Source organism: Lissotriton vulgaris, chromosome 4_1 (assembly GCF_964263255.1).
Source record: "Lissotriton vulgaris chromosome 4_1, aLisVul1.2, whole genome shotgun sequence".
Taxonomy (NCBI): domain Eukaryota; kingdom Metazoa; phylum Chordata; class Amphibia; order Caudata; family Salamandridae; genus Lissotriton; species Lissotriton vulgaris.
In genome coordinates this window covers 11,134,437-11,160,310 of record NC_141691.1, presented here as the reverse complement: position 1 = coordinate 11,160,310, position 25,874 = coordinate 11,134,437, and the positions used below count along the sequence as shown (strand labels likewise).

Sequence of the window (25,874 nt, the reverse complement as noted above, 5' to 3'; positions counted from 1 at the left end):
GAGAACAACGTCTAGCCAGCACTATCAAAGACTGTCGGTCAGCAACGCACTTGCTTGCCTCGATGCTTGCTGTGGCTCAGTCACAACTGAGTCTTCATGTCATTCTCACGTCAACAATGAACACTCTTCCTCCTAATCTACATTCTATTTGTGACTGGCTTGAGAAAATGTAAGAAATGGTTACCAGTCACTTTAGCAACATCACTCACTCCTACATAATATATTTGATTTGATGAAGAGTCTATGCTCTCCACTTCCGTTACTTGTGCTTTCATTTTATTTCAACATGGGCTTCGCAAATAAATGTAATAATTTTTACTCTTAGATGGCCTACTCACGCCCATAATTCAAGGGATCGTTGCCCAAGAAAAAGTAAACGCAAAATGGGTACAAAGGTTGCATCTATTCAATAATAAAGTGAACTTTTTTCAGTTGGAAAGGTGTCAAACATTTCAAGTTGCTTTCGACCTAGATGACGTTTTGTGAGATGACAAAGAACTTAGTAAAAAGATGAAGCTAGAATTAACTGTACAAGCAATTATCTCCGAAGGAGCAGTGGCAAAAGTACTAACTTCTACTGCCAACACACATATAAAGTGTACAACTGATCCAGGTGTTAAACAAAACAGTGAAGTTTAATTGTCAGGAAATAAAATATAAATATTGTTACAGCACATGAAGTACACAAATACATTTCAAAATTCCAAAAATATACAATTACACATTGTGTAAGCCACTAAAATAGTTCTAGTAGGAATTTTAAGGATGTGTTTTTGTTTTTAATTTTTTCTTATTCCAAAAGCCGGTCACAATGGTCACTAAAAAGTCAGTAGACAATGTTTTTTTTATCATCAACAGAGGCTGCACGAACAGAATCGGAAATGGTAAATTGATTCGTGAGTTGCTCCATCTCTTCCGGCGCTGCCGCATAATCATTCGGGAGGAAATGCTTGTTTATTTTCAGCATGGTCAGTAGGTCATCATTTTGAGGAGGCAGGCTACTTCTTCTGTCACTGAACATTGCCTTGGGCCCATTGAGCACGTGCTTGGAGGACATGCTCGCTGCAGGAAATGACAGATACTTTATTGCAAGTCTGCTGAGTTCTGGCCACTCGTCCAATTTCCCATGCCAATATATCAATGGCTCTTGATCTAAAGGGAATTTCTTTTTTTCGTTCATGTACTCCTGAACCATTTTCTCTCTTGTCATTTTTGACAATTGATTTTGTTGAATTTCCTCCAAGTCTGAGGATGTGGTTAGTCCAGGCACTTTAGTAAACCAGCCCAAAACAGGAGATGGTGCTGCTGAAGAGGGCGCTGGTGCCAGTTTTGAATCTGGGGGTGGAACTGAGAATGTGGAAACTGAACTGCTAGTGTCCATCGGATTCCACCTGCTTGTATTTGCACGGACCAGAGGAGGTTGCTGCTGTTGCAGTGGCGCTGTGCTGATGGCGAGACTCCTGGGTTGCGCATTACTGGATGAATATGGTATGTCAACAGTTCTCCTCTGTCTGTCAAGTTGCTGTCTTTCATTTTCATGAGCAGACACTCTCATCACAATCCACCTCTTGTACTTTTCAACATCCTCTTCTGCAAAGAGCATAAAAGAAGGAAGTCCTGGTCTGTAACGAGGATCCAGAACAGTGGCACAGATGTACTCCTCAGAGTCCACGATCTCTGTGTTAAGCTTCTGATTGGTCTCCAGACGCAGGAGCAGGCTGCTGACAAAACCAGCTGCTTCCTCATCATCATTATCTACAAATGTTTTTTCCAGCGCTCGCAGCTGGACCTTCAGCATTTGAAGGGTTGGGATGGCATCACTCATGGTAGCGTTCTCCCTGCTGACTGACTGGGTGACAACCTCAAAGGGTTCCAGCATTTTGATAATTGACTCGATCAATCCCCACTGCCGAAGTGTCAATGACATGGCTTTGGCAGATGCATCCCCTTTCTCCTGCAGGACAAAGTCATTTAGAGCTTTGTACTGCTCGAACAAGCGCTGAAGCATGTAAAGGGTGGAGGTCCAACATGTCGGAACCTCCTGGAGTAGGGACTGTACAGGGAGGCCATTCGCTCGCTGCAGCACTGTCAACTGTTTCTGGGCTCTCACGGAATGGCTGAAATGATAACAAATCCTGCGACAGATGACCAGGATCTTGTAAACTGCTGCTTCATTTTTTAGAAAGTCCTGTACAATCAGGTTCATGCAATGGGCAAAACAAAGCACCCTAAAGTAGCCACCATCTGACATTGCACGGGTAATGTGACTGGAATTGTCAGTGGCAACAAAACCAATATTCAGACCCCTAGGTTGGAGCCATTCAAAAACTCTGACATTGAATTCGTCCAGGATTTTCAGGGCTGTGTAGGTTTTATCTATGGTGAACACTGCTAAAGTTGCATGCTGACGAATGCCTTCCTTGGTAGTACAGTTGGGTCTCGCCCTAGAGTCAAAAGCCTTGAAAGTAACCCAATGAGCTGTAATACATACTTTGTCCGTATCTGGACCACTGTTCCACATGCATGTGGTAAGGTGAATGGTGTGCACGGCTGTCTCCATTAGAGAACTTCCCACCAAGGCTAGCATTGTCCTATGCATCTCTGGCACACCAACAGCAGAGAAATAAGCCTGGCTAGGAACATTCCATTTTGGACAAAGGGTCTCAACAAATTCCAGGAAACCCTCTCCTTCCACCAAAGAAAAAGGGAGATTGTCGAGTGCCAACATTTTGGCCAGCTTTCCGTTGTATAAACGGGTAACGGGGTGGCCTTGATCATACTTTGTTTCCTTGCTGAACATAGCCTTGATAGAGGTTTGTTTTACAGCTGGTGTCATAACTGGCTTCTGCGCCGGTGCGGGACATGAGCGTGGAAGAGTTGGGGGGACTTCCCGATTACTGTAGGGCATTACTGGTGCACTCCTTGTAGGGGTGGTTGGGCGTGGCGTCCTCCACATATCAGGATGCAGTACGCCATCCTCATCGCCTTCATGTGCCACACAATGAGAAGCTGAACCAGCAGAGGCCCCAGCTTGCATTTTCTTCAAATGAGCTTCCCACAGGAGTGCATGTTTACCTTTCAAGTGAGCCAACTGGCCCCCAGTGCCAAGATGTTTGCCTGGCTTCCCACGGCGGACTTCAGCCTGGCAGATAGTGCAGATTACAATGTGTTCGTGGTGCCTGTGAATGTAAAAGAAATCCCAAACATGTGATGTGTATTTTCTGGCAGTTCGTCCCAGCGGCATACCAAAGTGGTAACTTGTTGTTGGGGGTTTCTGTGGCATAAAAATTGACCCAATGGGGATAGCAGGTGCTGCTGTCTGCCTCGAGGTGCCTTCTGCTCGACTCTCGCCAACAAACACAGGTTCATCATCATCACTAGTGGCACTGGCAAACAACCCTTCTTGAAACCTTCTTTTGGTGAGCCCTCCCTGGTGCTCAGGGGTCCAGTCTCCATCATCATCATCTGAAAGGAGAGTTGGATATGTTGAGGGAGTTGGTCGTCTTTTTCTTGGAGGAGATGGTGAAGTAGATGGTGGTGACGAAGGAAGTGCATCCTCTCCTGTTAGAAAAGGTACGATTTCTTTATCTTCTATTTCCAGTTTGGTTTGTGGGAACTCTTCTGTGTCACCATTTTCCTCCTCCTCCATCAGAGCATCAAGAGGAAGAGGCCCTTTTTCCTCAAGATCCAATGATGTTGGTTCACTGAATTCAATACCTGCTAGTTCTTGTTGCCCAGAAGCAGTGGATGAATCTGGTATGCCCTGTTCTGCACTTTGCCCAAATAGCAAAGAGGTTGTGTCCCCAGACCGTGTCATATTTGTGGAGGTCATTTTGGAGATGGGTGTGGCACTGGATACTTTCTTGGAAACCACTGATTTTTTAGGGGCCATGATCAATTGATCTGTTTCTGTTCAGTAGTACAAGCACAAGAAAAATCTGTACCAACGTAGGTGTTCGGTCTTGTTATACCTGCAGGTAAAAGAAAATGAGAAGACATTCTGTTAGACTTGGGTGAACACCTAAAAATTCCAACGTAGATATTACAAGAGTATTCACAACTATTATAAGACTAATGGATTATGCCAAACTAGAGCCCTGGCCTCCAAAGAGTAGAACAGTCACCTGCTCTGGTAGGCCCACCCTCGCCGTGGGATCAATGGCAAGGAAAGTATCAGACACAAAAGCAGTGATCACAAGATACAGCCTTTAGGACACTTGGGCCCCGCAAACACTGGAAAATGGAAACAAGATGTGGAAAATAGCTGCATACAACTCAACACCCATACAACACCCAGGGCTTCTCTGGGACAGCTAGAAAAAAGGTCAGAAATTCAAGGAACTAAATAATCAGCAGGCCACCATTTAAAGTCACAAAATGCCCGGCAGGCCCAAACAACGCATCACTGATTGCAAGGTTAAACTGGATTCAAGCTCTAAAACAATTGGTTGTTGGTTGAAGGGGGTGCAAAACATTCTCATGCAACAGCCACAATCCTTGTCAAGGTGAACCACAAAACAAAAGTCACTAAATTAACATTTGCTTAACCCTCTGGAAGCAGAGCATTGAAAAAGTTAAGGCAAAAATTAGGAGGTGACATGTAAAGTACCAATCATTACAAGAAACAGGCGCAGCCCTACTCCCCAGAACCTGGGGACAATAAACAATATGCATCAATGGTTCAGGAAACGCATTTAAAAAAAAATAAAAAAATTCAAGACTGTGAAATAAGGTACCCACAATAATTATACGAAAAAAAACAATTGTAATTGAAAAATATTCTACAATACAAAATGTATATACAATATTCAACTGGTGCGAAGGCAGTTACAGAAACCATACATGATAGAAGATACATAGCAGTATAAACAAAAAAACAATGAAAGAAGGACAATTTACACAAAAAAGTCCATCAAATGACAGAACACAATACACTGTATGCTTCCTCCTAGTTTGCCAAAGGAAGGCGTTGGCGGCATTTTGGCCTCCGTAAGTTCATTAGGCCATCCCCAGAGCAAGAAATATTAGGCGCAACCATCTGAATTAATTTATAAGAATTTGAAATCAGCACACAAGAAAAAGGCCAGAAAAAGACAGTTTTCCTGCCACAAGGGCATTACCTCGCCTTCACTACCAAATCAGCATGCTCGATGCAGTAAAGTGTTATCTTTGCTACTCAAAACCACCACCACCAAGAAAACCCCACATGGTCAGTGTAGGAGAGTAGGGTCTGCAATCCTATGATCACCCAGATTTTTTGCTTTTGTTTCACTGGTTTACGACTTTCTCTGGCTGTGGGCCTGCTAATCAGACCCACAGCCTGGCTGTTCTCTTTCTAAATTACGACATGTACCCTAGGTGCATTTACCAATTGGTACTGGGCCACCTTATCAGACCCTGTAACTCAGGGCATAGGTGTACCCAGGGCCGCCAGGGGCTGCAGCATGTATTATGCCACCCCTGGCTGGCCTCCACAATTTGACACAACTGGCTGCATGACAGCTGGGGCGAAGTCGTGTAATCACACTTTGCTTTAGATATAGTAGCCCTATATCTAACCATACAATGGACACCCGAGTCACTCCTATGGCAGGCCTTGACAATCCTGAATGCAGAGTGCATGGGCTTGTGTGAACTAGGCTCTGGCCCGAGCCGAGCCCGGTTGCAGCTTGCGGAACCAAGACCCAATGGCTGTTCCATGGTAACGCGTACCACATCGGTAACTTCGGTGTCGCGTTATCAAGACATGTCGAGTAAGGTGTCATACGAATCGGGATGCTGCCCTCTCACCAACTCTGGCGACGAGGTTAGCATTCCGCCCTTCTAGAGGGACACGACATGTACGTAACTGTGAACCCCGGTTAAAGTTCAACATCGTGAAAGAGCTCTCCAACCCCAGCGCAGGAAACAACGACATCACCCCATCGCAAGACCTCTGCAACTCCCTCGCCTCATACTTCCACAACAAGATTGCGGACATACACAACAGCTTCAACAACCAACCAACGCACACCATGACCGAACAACCACCCCCCACTACCACCCTCCACGCCTGGACCCCGATCAACACCGAAGACACCATCCGCACGATGAACTCCATCCACTCCAGATCACCGACCGACCCCTGCCCTCACCACGTCTTCAACAAGGCCGACGCTGTCATCGCACCCCACCTGCGAGACATCATCAACACATCCTTCGACACCACCATCTTCCCTGAGAGCTGGAAACACGCCGAACTCAGCGCTCTACTCAAGAAACCAACAGCGGACCCCAGCGACCTCAAGAACTACCGCCCCATCTCGCTCCTCCCGTTTCCAGCCAAAGTCATCGAGAAGACCGTCAACAAGCAGATGGCCGCCTTCCTCGAGAGGAACGGATCCCTCGACCCCTCACAGTCCGGCTTCCGAGCCAATCACAGCACCGAGACCGCCTCATCGCCGCCACCGATGACATCCGAGCCCTGATGGACAATGGAGAAACAGCGGCCCTCATCCTCCTAGACCTCTCCGCGGCATTCGACACGGTCTGCCACCGCACCCTAGTACGGCGCCTCAGCAACATCGGAATCCAGGACAAGGCGCTGGAATGGATCATCTCCTTCCTCGACGGAAGAACACAGAGAGTCCGCCTACCACCGTACAAGTCAGAGGCCTCCGAAGTCATCTGCGGCGTCCCTCAAGGATCATCTCTGAGCCCCACCCTCTTCAACGTCTACATGAGCCCCCTCGCGGCCATCGTACGCAAACACAACCTCAGCATAATCTCCTACGCCGACGACACCCAGCTGATCCTCTCCCTGACCAACGACCCTGCCGCCGCCAGAGCCAACCTGCACGAAGGGATGAAGGAGGTAGCCGAGTGGATGATGACCAGCCGCCTAAAACTGAACTCTGACAAGACGGAGGTCCTCATCCTGGGCCCCTCACCCTCCGCCTGGGATGACTCCTGGTGGCCTCCCGCCCTGGGCACCGCACCCAAACCAACAGACCATGCACGCAACCTGGGCTTCATCCTGGACTCCTCCCTCTCCATGACCAGGCAAGTCAACAACGTCTCCTCGGCGTGCTTCAACATCCTACGCATGCTACGGAAGATCTTCTGGTGGATCCCCACCGAGACCAGGAGGGCCGTCACCCAGGCCCTCGTCACCAGCCGACTGGACTACGGCAACGCCCTCTACGCCGGTACCACCACCAAGCTCCAGAAGAGACTCCAGCGGATCCAGAACGCCTCAGCCAGACTCATCCTCGACATCCCACGAACCAGTCACATCTCCGGACATCTCAGAGACCTTCACTGGCTCCCCGTCAGCAAAAGAATCACCTTCCGCCTCCTCACCCACGCACACAAAGCCCTACACGACCAAGGCCCGAGCTACCTCAACAGCCGAGTCAACTTCTACGCTCCCAAACGCCACCTCCGATCAGCCAACCACGCCCTCGCCGCCGTCCCCCGCATCCGAAGAGCTACTACAGGAGGAAGGTCCTTCTCCTACCTGGCTGCCAAGACCTGGAACTCCCTCCCGACCGACCTGCGCCTGACCCAAGACCACCTCTCCTTCAGGAGGAAGCTGAAGACCTGGCTGTTCGAGCAGTAGCGGCACCCCCCTCCCCCCCCAGCGCCTTGAGACCCTACGGGTATGTAGCGCGCTTTACAAGTGTCATTGATTGATTGATTGATTGAAAGTTAACAAAAGCCTCAGCTCCACAAAATGGATGCTGCCACCACAGACACGAGTCTGACCTCCTGCTGCTGGGAGTCCTTCCTGCGAGGAGCGCTTTGACAAAGGGTTTCCTGTCGAGGGCGGTGTCCGCACCGTCCCAGACAGGGTTTGTGTATTCTGGGTAGGTAGGGCTTTTGCGAGAAGGTGACTGCGGAGTGGCACCCCGGTGCTCACTACGCATCTGCCGGTCAGAACCAGTTCCAGGGGCGCCAGCCCTGGCCTGGGGAAAGCCCGGCAGGGGAGAGGGGTGTAACTACCCCCCTTCCTGGTCCCACCCTTAGGGCAGGACCTAGTCATGTACCCACCCCTTTCTTTAGAATAAAGGTCGGAGCGGGGACCCTTCCAATTTAGATCATCTTTGAATCAAGAACTACTTTCTACGAAAGGACACTCAAGACTCTTCTCAAGATTTCTCCCTTGTGACTAAGGAGTAGTCACCCTGCATCAGCGGGCACCATCTAAGAACTCTGCGGTTTGCTGCAAGTCCTTCCTCAAGGATCCGACGGCCCAGCTCGACGAGAACCGGCTTCCCTGGCACCTCTGACCTCTACCCACGTCATCAGCTCAGCTGTGATCTGTGGGTGCGACGAGACCTCGAGGGACCGGCCATCATCAAAACCTGCACGCTTTCTTAACCAGCACGACCATCGAAGTAATTCCCTGGTGAGTGCTCTGGGGTCCGAGAAGCCCCGACCCTGAGCCGCTCCAGCACCAAAGTGCAGTCTCCCAGCATCTCCACGATCTGCGTGGGGCCCTTCTGCTCGCTGCTCAGCACGTTGTCTGGTCACTAGCCGCTGGCTTGTGCCCTTCTGTGACGACATCCGACAATCAACACTGCTAGCCTGGTTGCTCCAGACTGGCCCTTGCTTCCATCTTTGAGAGAAGCACCCCGGACCCTCCTGGTCCACTCAAGACGCCATCTTAGGCCCATCACGTGGCCCTGAGATCTGCCAAGGCTTGCTGCCCCATCCTGGGCCCAGCGACGCCGACAGCATCATCCTTCGTGGGACAGCTCGCACCTCCACCGTGGTCGCCGACAATGCCTCCTGGTCCGTGAGACTGCAGAGCCTAGCGTCGCCCACTCACCTGGTCGAGGTGACGGCCAACCGGTGCCCTCCTGGTACCCTCTGACTACTGGCTAGTAGTACGAACTTGGTCCCCTCTGCTTTCAGGTATCAACGATCTCTGATCCAGGCTTGGATCTCTACGAACTATTCATCACTGGTCGCCGGCCAGCAACTCTTTTCTTCCGGCTCCTGGCTCGTCAGCGAAGACCCCGACGCCTGTAAGACTTGTGCAGCCGCAGCCCTCGTGGCTAGGTAACTCGGCATTTCGGTGCCTGCATAGCCTCTTTACTCTAGGGTCCTGAGTCCCTCGCTTCCGACTTGCCTTATCGGGCCCGCCCGAGACCTTAAACTTTCCGTGTCCTCGGACACTTGTTTAATTGTGCACTTGAAGTATTTTCCTAAGAGATTTGGTTTGTGCTTAGTACCCTGTCCTCATAAAGAGTGCAGGGCTGTTGTGATTCTTAATAAATATCCTGTTTATTTTCATAACACTTGTGTGGTGTCCTTTCACTTGGTGTTCAAGGGGTACATGTGTGGTAAACAGCTGGCTTAACACGCCCTCTCGAGTCTTTAGCCTTAGACTGCTCGTATCCACGCTACTAGGATAGCTGGTCTTTAGGTTGACTTACAACCAATCATCATAAGGGTCATTTGGAACGATACATAGCGGTCGCTAGAATAGCGAACGCTGCATATCAGGCCAACTTCTCACATTGGTGAGCAGCGGTTGGGATTTGAGCTTGCTGTTGTTTTACCACACGTATCCTAAGAATATCTTGTTGAAAGATCACACAAGTACTGTTAGTACATATAACTAAAGCTTAAAATACTCTGAGTTCTACTGAACCAGCTTTTGCAGCTCCTCAAGGCTTAGCACACCTTGGCTGCAACTCTTAGCAAGGGAACAGTAGGTAAACACATAGTGTAGGTAGGTGCATCACTTACACCACACTAGAAACAGTATGTCGGACAAAGGAGGAAACTCTGAGTCTCCCCTTGTGTCAGTTGACCCTCCACAGGTCATCCCTTCGAGATATACTGTGCTGAGCTTCAAGGAGTTAAGACAAGTGTGTCACTCCAGGAAGATCAAGCAGGGGTCTAACCCCACAACGTCCTTTCTGATTGGTCTCTTGGAGACTTATGATGCCAGAAAAGCTGAGACCGTCCCAGCTCTTCTAATCCAGAAGGAGACATGCCTCCCCTCGAGGGAACCAGAGGCGATCCTGACCTCATCCACCTCTCGACTGAGACTGAAGAAGTAGAGGACGATGAGAATGAGGATCCCTCTGGGGATGAGGCAGATAAGGGACAGGTAGAAGTCGTAAGACTAAGCAGGTCCAACTTAAGCAAACATGACAGTGGTACTGGGGGACTCCTGGGGCCACTATCAGGTCAGCTTAACATTGGGAATGGACGAGCCAGATCTCTGTCAAGAGACTCTGGCAGATCCCTTCAAACCAATGGCTCTCACAACTCTTCTCAAAGAGGGATGACGTCCCCTCAGCGGAGAGTGTACGAAGCTAAGGAAAGGGCAGCTAATCTGAGGATCGAAAGGGAAGAACTTGCCCTGGCCAAAGAAAGGCTTGCCTTTGCTAGAGAGCAACAGTTAAGTGGGGTAGGCCCCACTGGTGGCAGCATTGTACCTAGTAATAGGGAAAGGAGTTTTGATACGAAACACCTTGGTAAGATAGTGCCCCCCTTTAAACAAGGGGACGACATCCACAAATGGATTACTGCTTTGGAGAGGGCCTGCACTGTGCAAGGTGTTCCCCAGAGTCAGTGGGCAGCTATCTTGTGGCTCTCCTTTGAGGGTAAAGGAAGAGACAAGCTCCTCACCACAAGGGTAGAGGATGCCAATAATTACCACGTCTTGAAGAATACACTCGTTGAAGGGTTTGGCCTAACCACTGAGCAGTACAGGGTGCTGTTCAGGGATACCCAGAAAACGCAGTCTCAAGATTGGTCTGACTTTGTCGATTGTGCCACTAAGGCTTTTGAGGGCTGGTTGCTGGGCAGTAAGGTTACTGATTACAAAGGATTGTATAATTTGATGATGAGAGAACAAATTTTAAACAATTGTCAGAACCAGTTGTTGCATCAGCATCTTGTCGACTCGGATCTGACCTCTCCCCAAGAATTGGGAAAGAAGGCAGACAGATGGGTTCGCACGAGAGTTAAACAGAACCAGGGCCAGAATCAAGGTGGTCAGAAGAAAGCACACCAGAAGGGTAAAGATTCTAAGGGGGAACAAAATGACCAGAAGTCTTCGACAGGTCCCCAACAACCCAAAGAGGGTGGGGGTCAGGCTCCCCAAAAGAAGAAAGAAGGCCAATCCAAAAGATGGTGCCAGTACTGCAAAAGTAAATCTCACTGGTTTAGTGAGTGCACCAAGAAAGGAGGAGGGCAGACTCCTGCCACTGCAGCCCCTAAGGCACCTGTGCCCCCTAGTACAGTCAGCAGTGGTAGTGCGCCTCCCAAGGGTTTAGTAGGGTTAACCCTGGGTTCTGAGGGGCGTGACAACTTAGTTGGCACACTCACTCAGGCTGTCCTTGTCAGTACAGGGGACGTGGACGTGTCCCCTGACATAAGTCCCAATACTTTGGGCAAATACAGACAGACGCCTTTCATAAATGGAAAGATGGCTCAGGCCTATAGGGACACTTGTGCCAGCGTCACCATGGTGACGCCTAACTTTGTGGACCCCGGACAGATCATGCCAGGTACAGAATTCCTGGTGACCAATGCAAGCAATGTCACTACCAATCACAGTATGGCAATTGCAGCTTTCTCCTGGGGAGGGGTAACTGGCCAAAAGAAGGTTGTAGTTAGTTCAGACCTCCCAGTGGATTGTTTGTTGGGCAATGATTTGGAGTCATCACAATGGTCAGAAGTGGAGCACCGGACTCACATGGAAATGTTAGGTTTGCCAGCACATGTGTTCGCTGTGACCAGGTCACAGGTCAGGAAATGCCCCACTAAACAGGTGCTGGATCCTGGAACAACGGACCAGACACCTCCCAAGAAAAAGAGCAGTAGGGTTAAGGCTGCGCCTTCCCCCTTGCCCCAGGTCGTGGATCAAGTCTCAGAGGAGGCTGACCTACAAGAATTGAGGGAAACTGAGCCTAGGGAGTTCGAACTTGATCAAGTTGAATTCTTGGGTTCAGGGGGACCCTCAAGGGAAGACCTGGGGAAGGACCAGTTAGACTGCCCTTCTCTTGAACCCCTCAGACAGCAGGCTGCTGCTGAGGCTGCTGGGAACGCCACAGGTACCCACAAGGTATACTGGGAAGACGGACTCCTGTACACTGAGTCAAGAGACCCCAAGCCTGGCATGACCAGGAGGCTGGTTGTACCCTTGTCTCAGCGAGGTTTCCTACTGACCTTGGCCCACGAGATTCCCTTAGCAGGTCACTTAGGCCAGACAAAGACGTGGGACAGGCTTGTCTCGCACTTTCACTGGCCTCACATGAACGAAGATACCAAGGAGTTTTGCCGCTCCTGTGTCACTTGCCAAGCCAGTGGTAAGTCAGGTGGCACGACAAAGGCCCCCCTTATACCAATGCCTGTGGTGGGGGTGCCCTTTGAACGGGTGGGGATCGACATCGTCGGTCCCATGGAACCACCAACAGCATCAGGGCACAAGTTTATACTGGTGGTAGTGGATCATGCCACCAGGTATCCTGAAGCTATTCCCCTTAGGACCCCTACAGCACCTGTTGTGGCAAGAGCCCTAGTTGGAGTATTCTCCAGAGTGGGCTTCCCTAAGGAGGTCGTCTCCGACAGAGGTGCAAACTTTATGTCGAGCTACTTGACTGCTATGTGGAAGGAATGTGGTGTCAACTACAAGTTCACTACACCCTATCATCCACAATGCAATGGGCTTGTTGAGAGATTCAACAGGACCCTGAAAGGGATGATTCATGGACTACCGGAAAAGCTTCGGCGTAGATGGGACGTCCTGATCCCCTGCCTCTTGTTCGCCTACAGAGAAGTCCCACAGAAGGGGGTTGGCTACAGCCCTTTTGAACTTTTGTACGGACATCCTGTAAGAGGACCCCTGTGTTTGGTGAAGGAAGGATGGGAGAGACCTCTCAAAAAGCCTGCAGCCAACATAGTGGACTATGTGCTTGGCCTCCGCTCGCGGATGGCTGAATACATGGAGAAGGCATCTGAAAACCTTAAGGCCAGCCAAGAACTCCAAAAAGCTTGGCATGACCAAAAGGCTGTCTTGACTGTTTATCAGCCCGGACAGAAGGTGTGGGTGTTGGAGCCAGTGGCCCCAGCAGCACTCAAGGACAAATGGTCCGGGCCCTACACCATCCTGGAGAAAAAGGGAGAGGTCACCTACCTGGTCGACCTGGGAACTCCCCGGAGCCCCCACAGGGTGCTTCATGTCAACAGGCTCAAGGCATATGTCGACAGGAAGGACATGAGTTTGCTCATGGCCCTAGATGAGGGACAGGAAGAGGAGAGTGACCCTCTCCCCGACCTGCTCACCCAGAATCCTGACGATGGATCGGTAGATGGTGTTGTCTTTTGTGGCAGCCTCTCCGAACATCAACAGAGCGACTGTAAACAGGTTCTTCAGTCGTTCAGACATATGTTTTCTCTAACACCCAGTCAGACCAATTGGTGCACCCATGAGGTCGACACTGGTGACAGCTTGCCCGTTAAGAGTAAAATCTACCGGCAGCCTGATCACGTTAGGGACTGCATCAAGAGTGAAGTGCAGAAAATGTTGGAGCTGGGAGTCATTGAACCCTCGGACAGCCCTTGGGCTAGTCCCGTAGTTCTAGTGCCGAAACCTCACACCCCGGGCGGTAAGAAAGAGATGAGGTTCTGCGTAGACTACAGGGGTCTCAATGCAGTCACTAAGACTGACGCCCACCCAATACCAAGGGCAGACGAGCTTATCGATAGATTGGCTTCGGCCAACTACTTAAGTATGTTTGACCTGACAGCTGGGTATTGGCAAATCAGATTAGCTGAGGACGCCAAGCCTAAGACCGCATTTTCAACCCCTGGTGGGCATTATCAGTTCGTGGTGATGCCCTTTGGTCTGAAAAATGCACCTGCCACCTTCCAAAGGTTGGTGAATCAAGTCCTTACTGGGCTGGATGACTTCTGTGCGGCGTATCTTGACGATATTGCTGTCTTTAGCTCCACCTGGGAGGATCACCTGGTCCACCTGCGGAAAGTGTTAGAGGCTCTGCAAGCGGCAGGCCTCACTATCAAGGCCACCAAGTGCCAGATAGGGCAGACACAGGTTGTATACCTGGGCCACCTTGTAGGTGGAGGCCAGGTTCAGCCACTGGAGAGCAAGATACAGTCAATCAGGGACTGGGCTCCTCCAACCACCCAGACTCAGGTTCGAGCTTTCTTGGGCCTGACTGGATACTACCGGAAGTTTGTCAGGAACTATGGTTCCATCGTGACACCATTAAACGAACTGACAAGCAAGAAAATGCCAAAAAAGGTTCAGTGGACAGCGAGCTGTCAAAAAGCATTCGATGACCTAAAGCAGGCCATGTGCACGGCGCCTATCCTCAAGAGTCCGGACTACTCCAAACCATTCATTGTCCAAACAGATGCTTCTGAGTTGGGTGTGGGAGCTGTTCTTTCTCAACTGAATTTTGATGGTCAAGACCAGCCCATTGCTTTTATAAGCAGAAGGCTGACCCCTAGAGAGAAGAATTGGTCAGCTATTGAGAGGGAGGCCTTTGCTGTGGTTTGGGCCCTGAAGAAGCTGAGGCCATACTTGTTTGGCACTCACTTCAAGATTCAGACCGACCATAAGCCCCTCTTGTGGCTAAATCAGATGAAGGGTGAAAACCCCAAACTGCTAAGGTGGTCCATTTCCCTACAGGGGATGGACTTTACAGTGGAACATAGACCTGGTACTGATCATGGCAATGCCGATGGGCTCTCCAGATATTTCCACTTAGAACAAGAAGACTCACCTGGTCAAGGTTAGCTTATTGTTCCGACGTTTGGGGGGGGTCATGTAGGAGAGTAGGGTCTGCAATCCTATGATCACCCAGATTTTTTGCTTTTGTTTCACTGGTTTACGACTTTCTCTGGCTGTGGGCCTGCTAATCAGACCCACAGCCTGGCTGTTCTCTTTCTAAATTACGACATGTACCCTAGGTGCATTTACCAATTGGTACTGGGCCACCTTATCAGACCCTGTAACTCAGGGCATAGGTGTACCCAGGGCCGCCAGGGGCTGCAGCATGTATTATGCCACCCCTGGCTGGCCTCCTAAATTTGACACAACTGGCTGCATGACAGCTGGGGCGAAGTCGTGTAATCACACTTTGCTTTAGATATAGTAGCCCTATATCTAACCATACAATGGACACCCGAGTTCCTATCAGTCACTCCTATGGCAGGCCTTGACAATCCTGAAGGCAGAGTGCATGGGCTCGTGTGAACTAGGCTCTGGCCCGAGCCGAGCCCGGTTGCAGCTTGCGGAACCAAGACCCAATGGCTGTTCCATGGTAACGCGTACCACATCGGTAACTTCGGTGTCGCGTTATCAAGACATGTCGAGTAAGGTGTCATACGAATCGGGATGCTGCCCTCTCACCAACTCTGGCGACGAGGTTAGCATTCCGCCCTTCTAGAGGGACACGACATGTACGTAACTGTGAACCCCGGTTAAAGTTAACAAAAGCCTCAGCTCCACAAAATGGATGCTGCCACCACAGACACGAGTCTGACCTCCTGCTGCTGGGAGTCCTTCCAGCGAGGAGCGCTTGGACAAAGGGTTTCCTGTCGAGGGCGGTGTCCGCACCGTCCCAGACAGGGTTTGTGTATTCTGGGTAGGTAGGGCTTTTGCGAGAAGGTGACTGCGGAGTGGCACCCCGGTGCTCACTACGCATCTGCCGGTCAGAACCAGTTCCAGGGGCGCCAGCCCTGGCCTGGGGAAAGCCCGGCAGGGGAGAGGGGTGTAACTACCCCCCTTCCTGGTCCCACCCTTAGGGCAGGACCTAGTCATGTACCCACCCCTTTCTTTAGAATAAAGGTCGGAGCGGGGACCCTTCCAATTTAGATCATCTTTGAATCAAGAACTACTTTCTACGAAAAGACACTCAAGACTCTTCTCAAGATTTCTCCCTTGTGACTAAGGAGTAGTCACCCTGCATCAGCGGGCACCATCTAAGAACTCTGCGGTTTGCTGCAAGTCCTTCCTCAAGGATCCGACGGCCCAGCTCGACGAGAACCGGCTTCCCTGGCACCTCTGACCTCTACCCACGTCATCAGCTCAGCTGTGATCTGTGGGTGCGACGAGACCTCGAGGGACCGGCCATCATCAAAACCTGCACGCTTTCTTAACCAGCACGACCATCGAAGTAATTCCCTGGTGAGTGCTCTGGGGTCCGAGAAGCCCCGACCCTGAGCCGCTCCAGCACCGAAGTGCAGTCTCCCAGCATCTCCACGATCTGCGTGGGGCCCTTCTGCTCGCTGCTCAGCACGTGGTCTGGTCACTAGCCGCTGGCTTGTGCCCTTCTGTGACGACATCCGACAATCAACACTGCTAGCCTGGTTGCTCCAGACTGGCCCTTGCTTCCATCTTTGAGAGAAGCACCCCGGACCCTCCTGGTCCACTCAAGACGCCATCTTAGGCCCATCACGTGGCCCTGAGATCTGCCAAGGCTTGCTGCCCCATCATGGGCCCAGCGACGCCGACAGCATCATCCTTCGTGGGACAGCTCGCACCTCCACCGTGGTCGCCGACAACGCCTCCTGGTCCGTGAGACTGCAGAGCCTAGCGTCGCCCACTCACCTGGTCGAGGTGACGGCCAACCGGTGCCCTCCTGGTACCCTCTGACTACTGGCTAGTAGTACGAACTTGGTCCCCTCTGCTTTCAGGTATCAACGATCTCTGATCCAGGCTTGGATCTCTACGAACTATTCATCACTGGTCGCCGGCCAGCAACTCTTTTCTTCCGGCTCCTGGCTCGTCAGCGAAGACCCCGACGCCTGTAAGACTTGTGCAGCCGCAGTCCTCGTGGCTAGGTAACTCGGCATTTCGGTGCCTGCATAGCCTCTTCACTCTAGGGTCCTGAGTCCCTCGCTTCCGACTTGCCTTATCGGGCCCGCCCGAGACCTTAAACTTTCCGTGTCCTCGGACACTTGTTTAATTGTGCACTTGAAGTATTTTCCTAAGAGATTTGGTTTGTGCTTAGTACCCTGTCCTCATAAAGAGTGCAGGGCTGTTGTGATTCTTAATAAATATCCTGTTTATTTTCATAACACTTGTGTGGTGTCCTTTCACTTGGTGTTCAAGGGGTACATGTGTGGTAAACAGCTGGCTTAACACGCCCTCTCGAGTCTTTAGCCTTAGACTGCTCGTATCCACGCTACTAGGATAGCTGGTCTTTAGGTTGACTTACAACCAATCATCAAAAGGGTCGTTTGGAACGATACATAGCGGTCGCTAGAATAGCGAACGCTGCATATCGGGCCAACTTCTCACAGTCAGAAACTCACTTTTGCTTCCTCTCCACTGTACAATGCGGAAGCCTCCATCTCCATCTATGACAAAGGCACCGTACTCATCCTAGCTTCTGATCGCAACCTGGAACTTTTTGTGAACATTTTCTATTACATGAAAAACAAATTTGACTCTACCATTGCCCCGCCCATCCCCTCGCACTCCCCTTTACCTCCTCTTCATGTGACACACCCAACCCACCACCACCCAAGACCCCTCTTCACACCACTCTCCCCATGATGACACCACCTCACCCACGGCTACAATTGCGGCCCATCACTCGCCGTCTCTACTGCTAATTCGGACATTGCTATACACCAACACCCCACCAACACTGCCTCCTGCCCATCTAATGAAGCCAACACCAACTCTCCTTTTAACCAGTACAGCACATAATCCACTCCATATCATTCAGCACTACTGAGACTCCGTTAGTGGATCCCATCAACTCCAGCACCAACCAGTACAATACGCACTCCACTCCCAATAACCCAGCCACTGCGGAGTCAACACTTAAGGGTCCCACCTTTGTGTGCCACCTCAATCACTCTGACTCTGCCACCCCTCCTGATTTAGATGCTCCCACCAATCAGGAGCCCACCAAGAGCCAAGACGCTCATTCCACGCTTGAAACCATAAAAACAGAATTACTGTTAATCAGGGCTGACATCCGTATTCTTAGGCAGATAAACTCCAACCTGGAGCACACACTGTCCTCACAGCTGACGCGCTGCCAGACTCACTGCACTGTGGTCAGCCTGACCAAGACCCAGGATCCGCAACCTGGTTGGTGCTGCAAGCCGAATCATGACAATAACTCCCATCCCAATCGGTTATTTAGACAACTATTGAAATATAATATTCTCTCCCTCCTCACCACCTATAACCAGGCCTGTGACAACTGCAGGAAAAAAATCAGACTATCATGTCACACTAAATCCCTACTTAGATATAGGTACATTAATAACATGAACCTCAAACAAGTTCCCATCTCACACTCTTCTACCACTAATATTAAACAATTCCTTAAATGCGCTTTACTCAATTGTCTCTCAGCTCTGGAACACAAGGCTGACATACCTGATCTTATACTCAACTTCAACCATAACATCCTTATGCTCACTGAAACTCGCTGAACGAAACATTATTCCCCTATTCTTGACACACTAGTCCTTCCCAATCATGACATCATCAGACTTGACACTTCTGGCCGCTCCGGGGTGGCAGCCTGGCTTGTATACACAGATCCACGTTACCCATGAAACAAACACTTTTTCTATCACTGTCCTCTTGCAAATACCTTAGGACCAACTTCTCCACAATGACAACACTGCATACCCTCTTCACATGATTTACCACCCTCCTGAAGATAGCCACACATATATTGAACAGACTATGGAGATCATATCCTCCACTAATGAAGATAGAAACATCCAGATCCTTCTTGGCAACTTTAACATTCATTGGAAAAATCCCAAGGACCCACTGGTTAATAACTTTAAAGCCTTCCTCCGTGACCTCAATTTTATCCAAGCCTGCAAAAGCCCTTCCACAACAAGGGCGCCACATTAGATTTAATCATTGCTAAAGAAAAGACCATTCAAATCGAATCCATTCTATCCTGCAACTGGACTGACCACTACTGCATCACCTTCATTATATTTGAAACAGTAGTTGGCTCTAGAGGCGAATATAGAAAAGCCAAATACTGGGTCAGAGACACCTGCAATTTTGACCCATCTACGTTTTAGTAACCACAACCTGCCCCTCCTCCCCAACATGCTCGATAATAATCACTACATCACCTCCATGACAAAAATCATGGACGCCGTTGCCCCTAAACAACTAAAGAGAATCACATCCAAAAGATACCACCAAATGCATCTTTAACGAGGAACGCCGGTGCCTCCGACTTGCTGAAAGTACTTGGAGACATTCCCAGTCTATGAGTCCCCTTAAACTTCTACGACAATGACAGAGCACCTACAATAGACACATTAGAAGCTCCAAAGCAACATTCTTTCGACATCAACTTGACTCCGCAACATATCGTCCCAAAAAAACTGTTCGGACTTATCAAAAACCAATCAATCAGAGAAAGCAATGCCCCACCAAATGACAACAAAACTCTACCCAATTGCGAACAGTTGTTCTCCTTCTCTGCTGAAAAAAACATGGTAATCTCCACTGAGATCCAGAATGCCCTGAAACTCTTACCTCTGAGACCCTTGTTTCCCCCCCTCCATGAGACCCCTGTGCCCCCTGCTCCCCCCCTCCATGTATGTATGTATGTATGCAGGGCACAAGTCCTAAAAAAAGAAGTGGGGGGACTCTCCAAGGTAGGCGTGGTCACAGGAAGTGACATCACGACGGGAAGTGACATCACGACAGGAAGTGACATCACAACAGGAAGTGACATCACAACAGGAAGTGACATCACAACAGGAAGTGACATCACAACAGGAAGTGACATCACATGTAAGGCAGATCTATCATTTGCATATAATCCAAGATTTAACAATTGAAGCTGCTTGGTACTTAAGCCTGTGACTTAAGGTCCCTGCATGGAGGAATTAGCAGCCCAAATGTGGATGAAGTTTGGCGAAGGTGACATGAACACATTTTCAAAACGCTACAGGAAAGTTTGACTGCAAGATTTTGTATACATTACAGGTTCCCAGAGAGGCTGTTTCCCACACTCGACAATGACTATTACACACAGTAGGGCTCCATATTTACGTTATTCGATCGATGAGTGTTATATGTTATCTCCCCACCTATTGTAAACTAGCGACTCTGTATTAAATAGTTTTGTCCCAGCTGCCTCTCTCTAGCTGTGGCTAGATTTATTTATTTTATTTATAAAGTTTTATATAGCGCGAACTTGATCCCGAAGGATATCAGAACGCTTTACAATTTGCAGCAAAGGTAACAAATCAGAACATTAGTCTAACATTGGGAATCTTGACAATGGAGCTGCCGGGGCATTAACTTGGGTCAATGCCTACATTTTAGATATATTAACTGGCCATTATATTTATTTTAGCAGATTTATTTATTTCTATTTATTTTAGGAAATGTATTTAGTTTTGGTATATTTTAGTTTGACTTATTTGCCTTCATTTACTTCAGTGCAACAAAATATAAACATTGCTTTACTTTGTATTAATACTGTTTATTTTTGTGATAGTTCCTAAAAAAAGGGCCGATTATGACTCATGCATTGTAATGGTTGTTTCCCCCTTTACAGAGACTACTTACTATAAAATCGGGGTGGGCCTAGCTCATGATGTCATTTTGTGGGGACCCCTTGAAGAAAGCGGGCAGAACCTTTGCAAAACTTTGTGCCCCCCTATCCAGTAGTGCAATTATCCAAACACTGACAGGATTGAGCCTAAATTAAAAATATACTGACATATGTAATGCCAAGTCAGACGTCATCATGGAGTCATGTTTAAATGAACAATCCAGCGCCATCCTACACCTCCCCATTCCACAAAATTATACAATTCAGACCAACAACACAAAACTAGAAGGGGGCGTTGCTGTCATCATTAAACATTCCATGTGGAAACAGCGACACACGGAAGAACACACAAGGGTACACCATCATACTACTTACATTTTGTAGCCTGGTGTCAATTGTTCAATGCAGGGCTTAATTTGTGCCAGTGCTTAGCGCCGGCACTTAATTGGCAGGGCCGGGTCTAGTGGGACTCTGATTCTACACGCACGAGGCGCACAGTGCATGTAAAATGTTTCAGTTTAACTTACAGCACACTTGCTAGTACTAATACTTAATTAAATCCTCAAGTCTTGTGCAGCCGCATGGCATTGTGTTTAGTTTTTCACATCTCAGTTTACCCTTAATTGTTCACGATCACTTGAATAATGAAATATTCTGAGTGGGAGAGCTCTTTGGCAGCACTCTGCCAGGTTTCTCTCTCGTCACTCTCATGCTGCTGTGTTAAAGAGCCTCGGTTCTACCGCACAAAGAATTAGGGTGACCAACTGGCATTGGTGCAAATTCAGGACGGTGAGTGTAAAAATTCAGGACAAAGGGTCAAAATTCAGGACACAAATTCTGGACAGGAGGTCAAAATTCAGGACAAAACTTCAGGACAATAGGTACATTTTACAGACACATCAGAGGTCGCGCAATAGTATATAAGTAAGCCCAGCCATTTCCAAAAATATTCAACCATTTGCAAACCTATCCATCATGTATCCTTCCATCTATCATTTCACTCATCCATCCCTTCATCCATCCCCTCATCCATCCTTTCACTCATCCTCCATTATCCATCCACCCTTTCACCCTATCCATCTGTACACTTATCCATCCACTCTTCATCCCATCCATCCATTCACTCATCCATTCAGCCATTTACCCTTTCACCAATCCAGCCATCCTTTCACTTACTAATCCTTCCACCCATCCACTCTTTAGTCATCCATCCATCCTCCCTTTCTCTCTCCATCGACCCTTTCACTTAGCCTTCCTTCCTTCCATCCATCCATCCATCCACCCACCCACCCATCCATCTACTCATCCACTCATGAATCCATCCATTGCCCCTATCACTCATCCATCTATCATTTCACTCCTTCACACATCTATTCATCCTTTTGTCCATCTACTCTCCCTTTCACTCACTCATCCATACTTACACCCACCCTTTCACTCATATGTCCATTCATTCACCCTTGCACTTATCAATCCATCCATCCATCATTTCACTCATCCACCTACCCCCCATCATCCACCCACCATCCACCCACCCACTCATCCATCCTTTCACCCACCCACCATCCAATCCACTGATCCATCCTTTCACCCATCCACCCACCCACTCATCCATCCATCCTTTCACCCACCCACTCATCATCCATCCATCCACCTACTTATCCATCCATCCTTTCACCCACCCACTCATCATCCATCCATCCATCCAGCCTTTCACCCACCCACTTATCCATCCATCCCTTCACCCACTCTCCATCCATCCATCCTTTCACCCACCCATCCATCCATCCCTTCACCCACTCTCCATCCATCCATCCTTTCACACACCCATCATCCATCCATCCATCCATCCATCCATCTGTCCTTCCCCTCCACATCCTTCCATCCATCCCCTCATCATCCATCCATCCTTCCCCTCATCATCCGTCCATCCTTTTCCCTCATCATCCATCCATCCTTTTCCCTCATCATCCATCCTTCCCCTCATCATCCATCCATCATTTTCCCTCATCATCTATCCATCCATCCATCTGTCCTTCCCCTCATCATCCATCCATCCTTCCCCTCATCATCCATCCATCCTTTTCCCTCATCACCCATCCATCCTTCCTTTCATCCATCCTTCCCCTCACCCATCCATCCACCCATACATCCTTCCCCTCATCATCCATCCTTTACCGTCATCCATCCATCCATCACCTCATCCATCCTTCCTTTCATCCATCCATCCTTTCCCCTCACCCATCCATCCCATCCATTTATCCTGCCCTTCATCCATCCATCCTTCCCCTTGCCCATCCATCCTTCCCCTTACCCATCCATCCATCCCATCCATTTATCCTGCCCCTCATCCATCCATCCTTCCCCTCCATCCATCCATCCATCCATCCTTCTCCTCATCCATCATCCTTCCCCTCACCCATCCATCCATCCCATCCATTTATCCTGCCCCTGATCCATCCATCCTTCATCCTTCCCTTCATCCATCCTTCCTTTCATCCATCCTTCCCCTCACCCATCCATCCATCCCATCCATTTATCCTGCCCTTCATCCATCCATCCTCGCCCTTCATCCATCCATCCTTCCCCTCCATCCATTTATCCTTCCCCTCATCCATCCTTCCCCTCCATCCCTCATCCATCTTTCCCCTCATCAATCATCCAGCTACCCTTCCACCCATACATCCAGCTATTTACATTTTCTCTCCATCCTTCCCCTCACTCATCAATCCATCTATCCTCTCTCATTATCCATTTATTCAATCTTTCATTCATCCATTCACCCTTTCATCCAGCCATTCACATATCCCTTCACTTACTTACTCGCCCACCTTTCCATATTAATTTTGAGCTGAGCCCTTTTGAGAAGAGGCCCATCAAGAACTTCACCCTTGCTACAGGGGCCGTTCCAGGACTGGGACAGAAGCCACCCAGGGCGGAGACAGGATCCACCATAGGGGGGGGACAAGAGCCATCACAGGCGGGGGTGGACTGGAGCCACAACATGGGGGGACAGGAGCAGGAGTCATCACAGGAGAGGGAACGTGATCCACCAGGGTGGGCACAGGGGTGGGCATGCAGTATTCTAGTATCATCTTGGGCTTCTCGCCCCCTCCTGCACAAGACAACGAGAAGACAGGCTCTCTGTCCAAAATGCCATCCCCCCCTGTGATGTAAAGTACTTACAGGAGATACTCCGAGAGAACTGATTGTCCTCCATACTTTGTTCATCAGTGTGGGTGCGATTGTGCCATTTCTTTTTTGTATTACATTATGCATGTTTGAAGAACCGAGGTTTGCTTACAATTTAGTGACAGTAATTACGCTCTGTGAAGAGAACCACGTGATGCCTCGGTGTAATCAGGGGTGTAATCTGGCCGAGTCTCGGATGTTTGGGGCCCTGGGTAGAAATGGAATGTGTGAGCCCCCCTCTAAATAGCAGAGCCATGACGCATTCAGGGCTGTTTGCATGTGAATGGATGCCCCGCTCCTGAAGCTGCAGCCCCTCCCTCTCAGTCACCTTCAAGCACCTCTTAACAGCTCATCAAGGGCTGAAGGTGTGAGGGTTGCCATCCCGCTGTGCCTCTACAGTGCTGCTGGGGGTCTGAGCTTTCATACAGCATCGGTGTCAAGAAGGGAGGTGGGGGCAAGCTGTGCCCGGTTCAAATTACGGAAATGCTTTATTTACTTTGTGCGCGCCGCGCTCCTGTTTTTTATTTAATGGTGGACGCAGTTTTGATTTAGCAGGGTGGACGGCGTCCACCCTGAAAAACCCTCGGAAATAGGTGGGGGGATGCCGTCCACCCGCGTGGTACCCCGACTCGTGCCCTGTATGTATGTATAGGCATTTATATAGCGCACTACTTACCCGTAGGGTCCCAAGGCGCTTCGACCGCTGCGAAACCCTTCCTGGCTTCCCTGAGAGATGGTCCCTTAATGGGTATCTCCAGGGTGAGACCAGGCATCCCCGGAGACCCTTGTGCCGCCTTCCCTCCTCCATGAGACCCCTTGCCCCCCCTCTCCATGAGACCCCTGTGCCCCCTGCTCCCCCCTCCATGAGACCCTGTGCTCTCCCCCTCCATGAGACCCCTGTGCCCCCGCCCCCTCTCCATGAGACCCTGTGCTCTCCCCCTCTCCATGAGACCCCTGTGCCCCCTGCTCCCCCCTCCATGAGACCCTGTGCTCTCCCCCCTCCATGAGACCCCTGTGCCCCCTGCTCCCCCCTCCATGAGACCCCTGTGCCCCCTGCTCCCCCCTCCATGAGACCCCTGTGCCCCCCCTCCATGAGACCCTTGTGCCCCCTGCTCCCCCTCCATGCGACCCCTGTGCCCCCCCTCCATGAGACCCCTGTGCCCCCCCCCTCCATGAGACCCTTGTGCCCCCTGCTCCCCCCTCCATGCGACCCCTGTGCCCCCCTCCATGAGACCCCTGTGCCCCCTGCTCCCCCCCTCCATGAGACCCTTGTGCCCCCTGCTCCCCCCCTCCATGAGACCCCTGTGCCCCCCTGCTCCCCCCCTCCATGAGACCTCTGTGCCCCCTGCTCCCCCCTCCATGAGACCCCTGTGCCCCCCCTCCATGAGACCCTTGTGCCCCCTGCTCCCCCTCCATGCGACCCCTGTGCCCCCCCTCCATGAGACCCCTGTGCCCCCCCCCTCCATGAGACCCTTGTGCCCCCTGCTCCCCCCTCCATGCGACCCCTGTGCCCCCCTCCATGAGACCCCTGTGCCCCCTGCTCCCCCCCTCCATGAGACCCTTGTGCCCCCTGCTCCCCCCTCCATGCGACCCCTGTGCCCCCCCTCCATGAGTCCCCTGCGCCCCTCCTCCCGCCCCCATGAGCTCCTTGTGCCCCCGCCCTCCCTGGCTCCTCCTCTTCGTACCTCCCGCGAGTCTTCCTCCCGGTCCAGCTCCGCTGTAACGCCGGAGCCGCCGACAGAGACAACGGACCGGAAGAAGCCTCCGAGGCAGATGGAGGCTGTACTTCCGGGTTGAAGTAGGCTGCAGAGGGAAATTGCACTTCCGGTACTGTGGGACGCGCGTCTTGAACTGAAAACAGGCCTTCCGGTGACTGAAACAAAGGAGGGACTGAGAACATGTGCCCTGCGTGAACCGGAAGTAAAGAGCGGCGACCTCAGAGAGGGGGAGGAGGAGGAAGGGAAGCTCAGCTCTGGGCCCGGAGGGGGCCGCCCCCCCCGCCCCGCCCTCACTGAGGCTCCGGTCCCGGCCGCGCGGGCCCCGCCCTCGAGGGGAGGAGGGAGCTCCGGGCCGCGCTGCTTCTGAGACGGCAGCTGGACAGATCGAGGCCCTACAGCCCCTCGAAGCCCGACAGCCGCCGGT

General features: G+C 50.5%; 1 protein-coding gene across 1 annotated transcript; it reads right to left on the bottom strand.

Moving 5' to 3' along the window:
• Nucleotides 1-616: 616 nt before the first annotated feature.
• Nucleotides 617-25,462, bottom strand: LOC147718209 (zinc finger BED domain-containing protein 6-like). The gene is made up of 2 exons (XM_086918233.1): nucleotides 25,418-25,462; nucleotides 617-3,971 (listed from the first exon to the last, which is right to left on the bottom strand). The coding sequence occupies exon 2, from the start codon at nucleotides 3,890-3,892 to the stop codon at nucleotides 827-829; it is 3,066 nt and encodes a 1,021-aa protein (XP_086774359.1). The 5' UTR covers nucleotides 3,893-3,971; nucleotides 25,418-25,462; the 3' UTR covers nucleotides 617-826.
• Nucleotides 25,463-25,874: the final 412 nt, after the last annotated feature.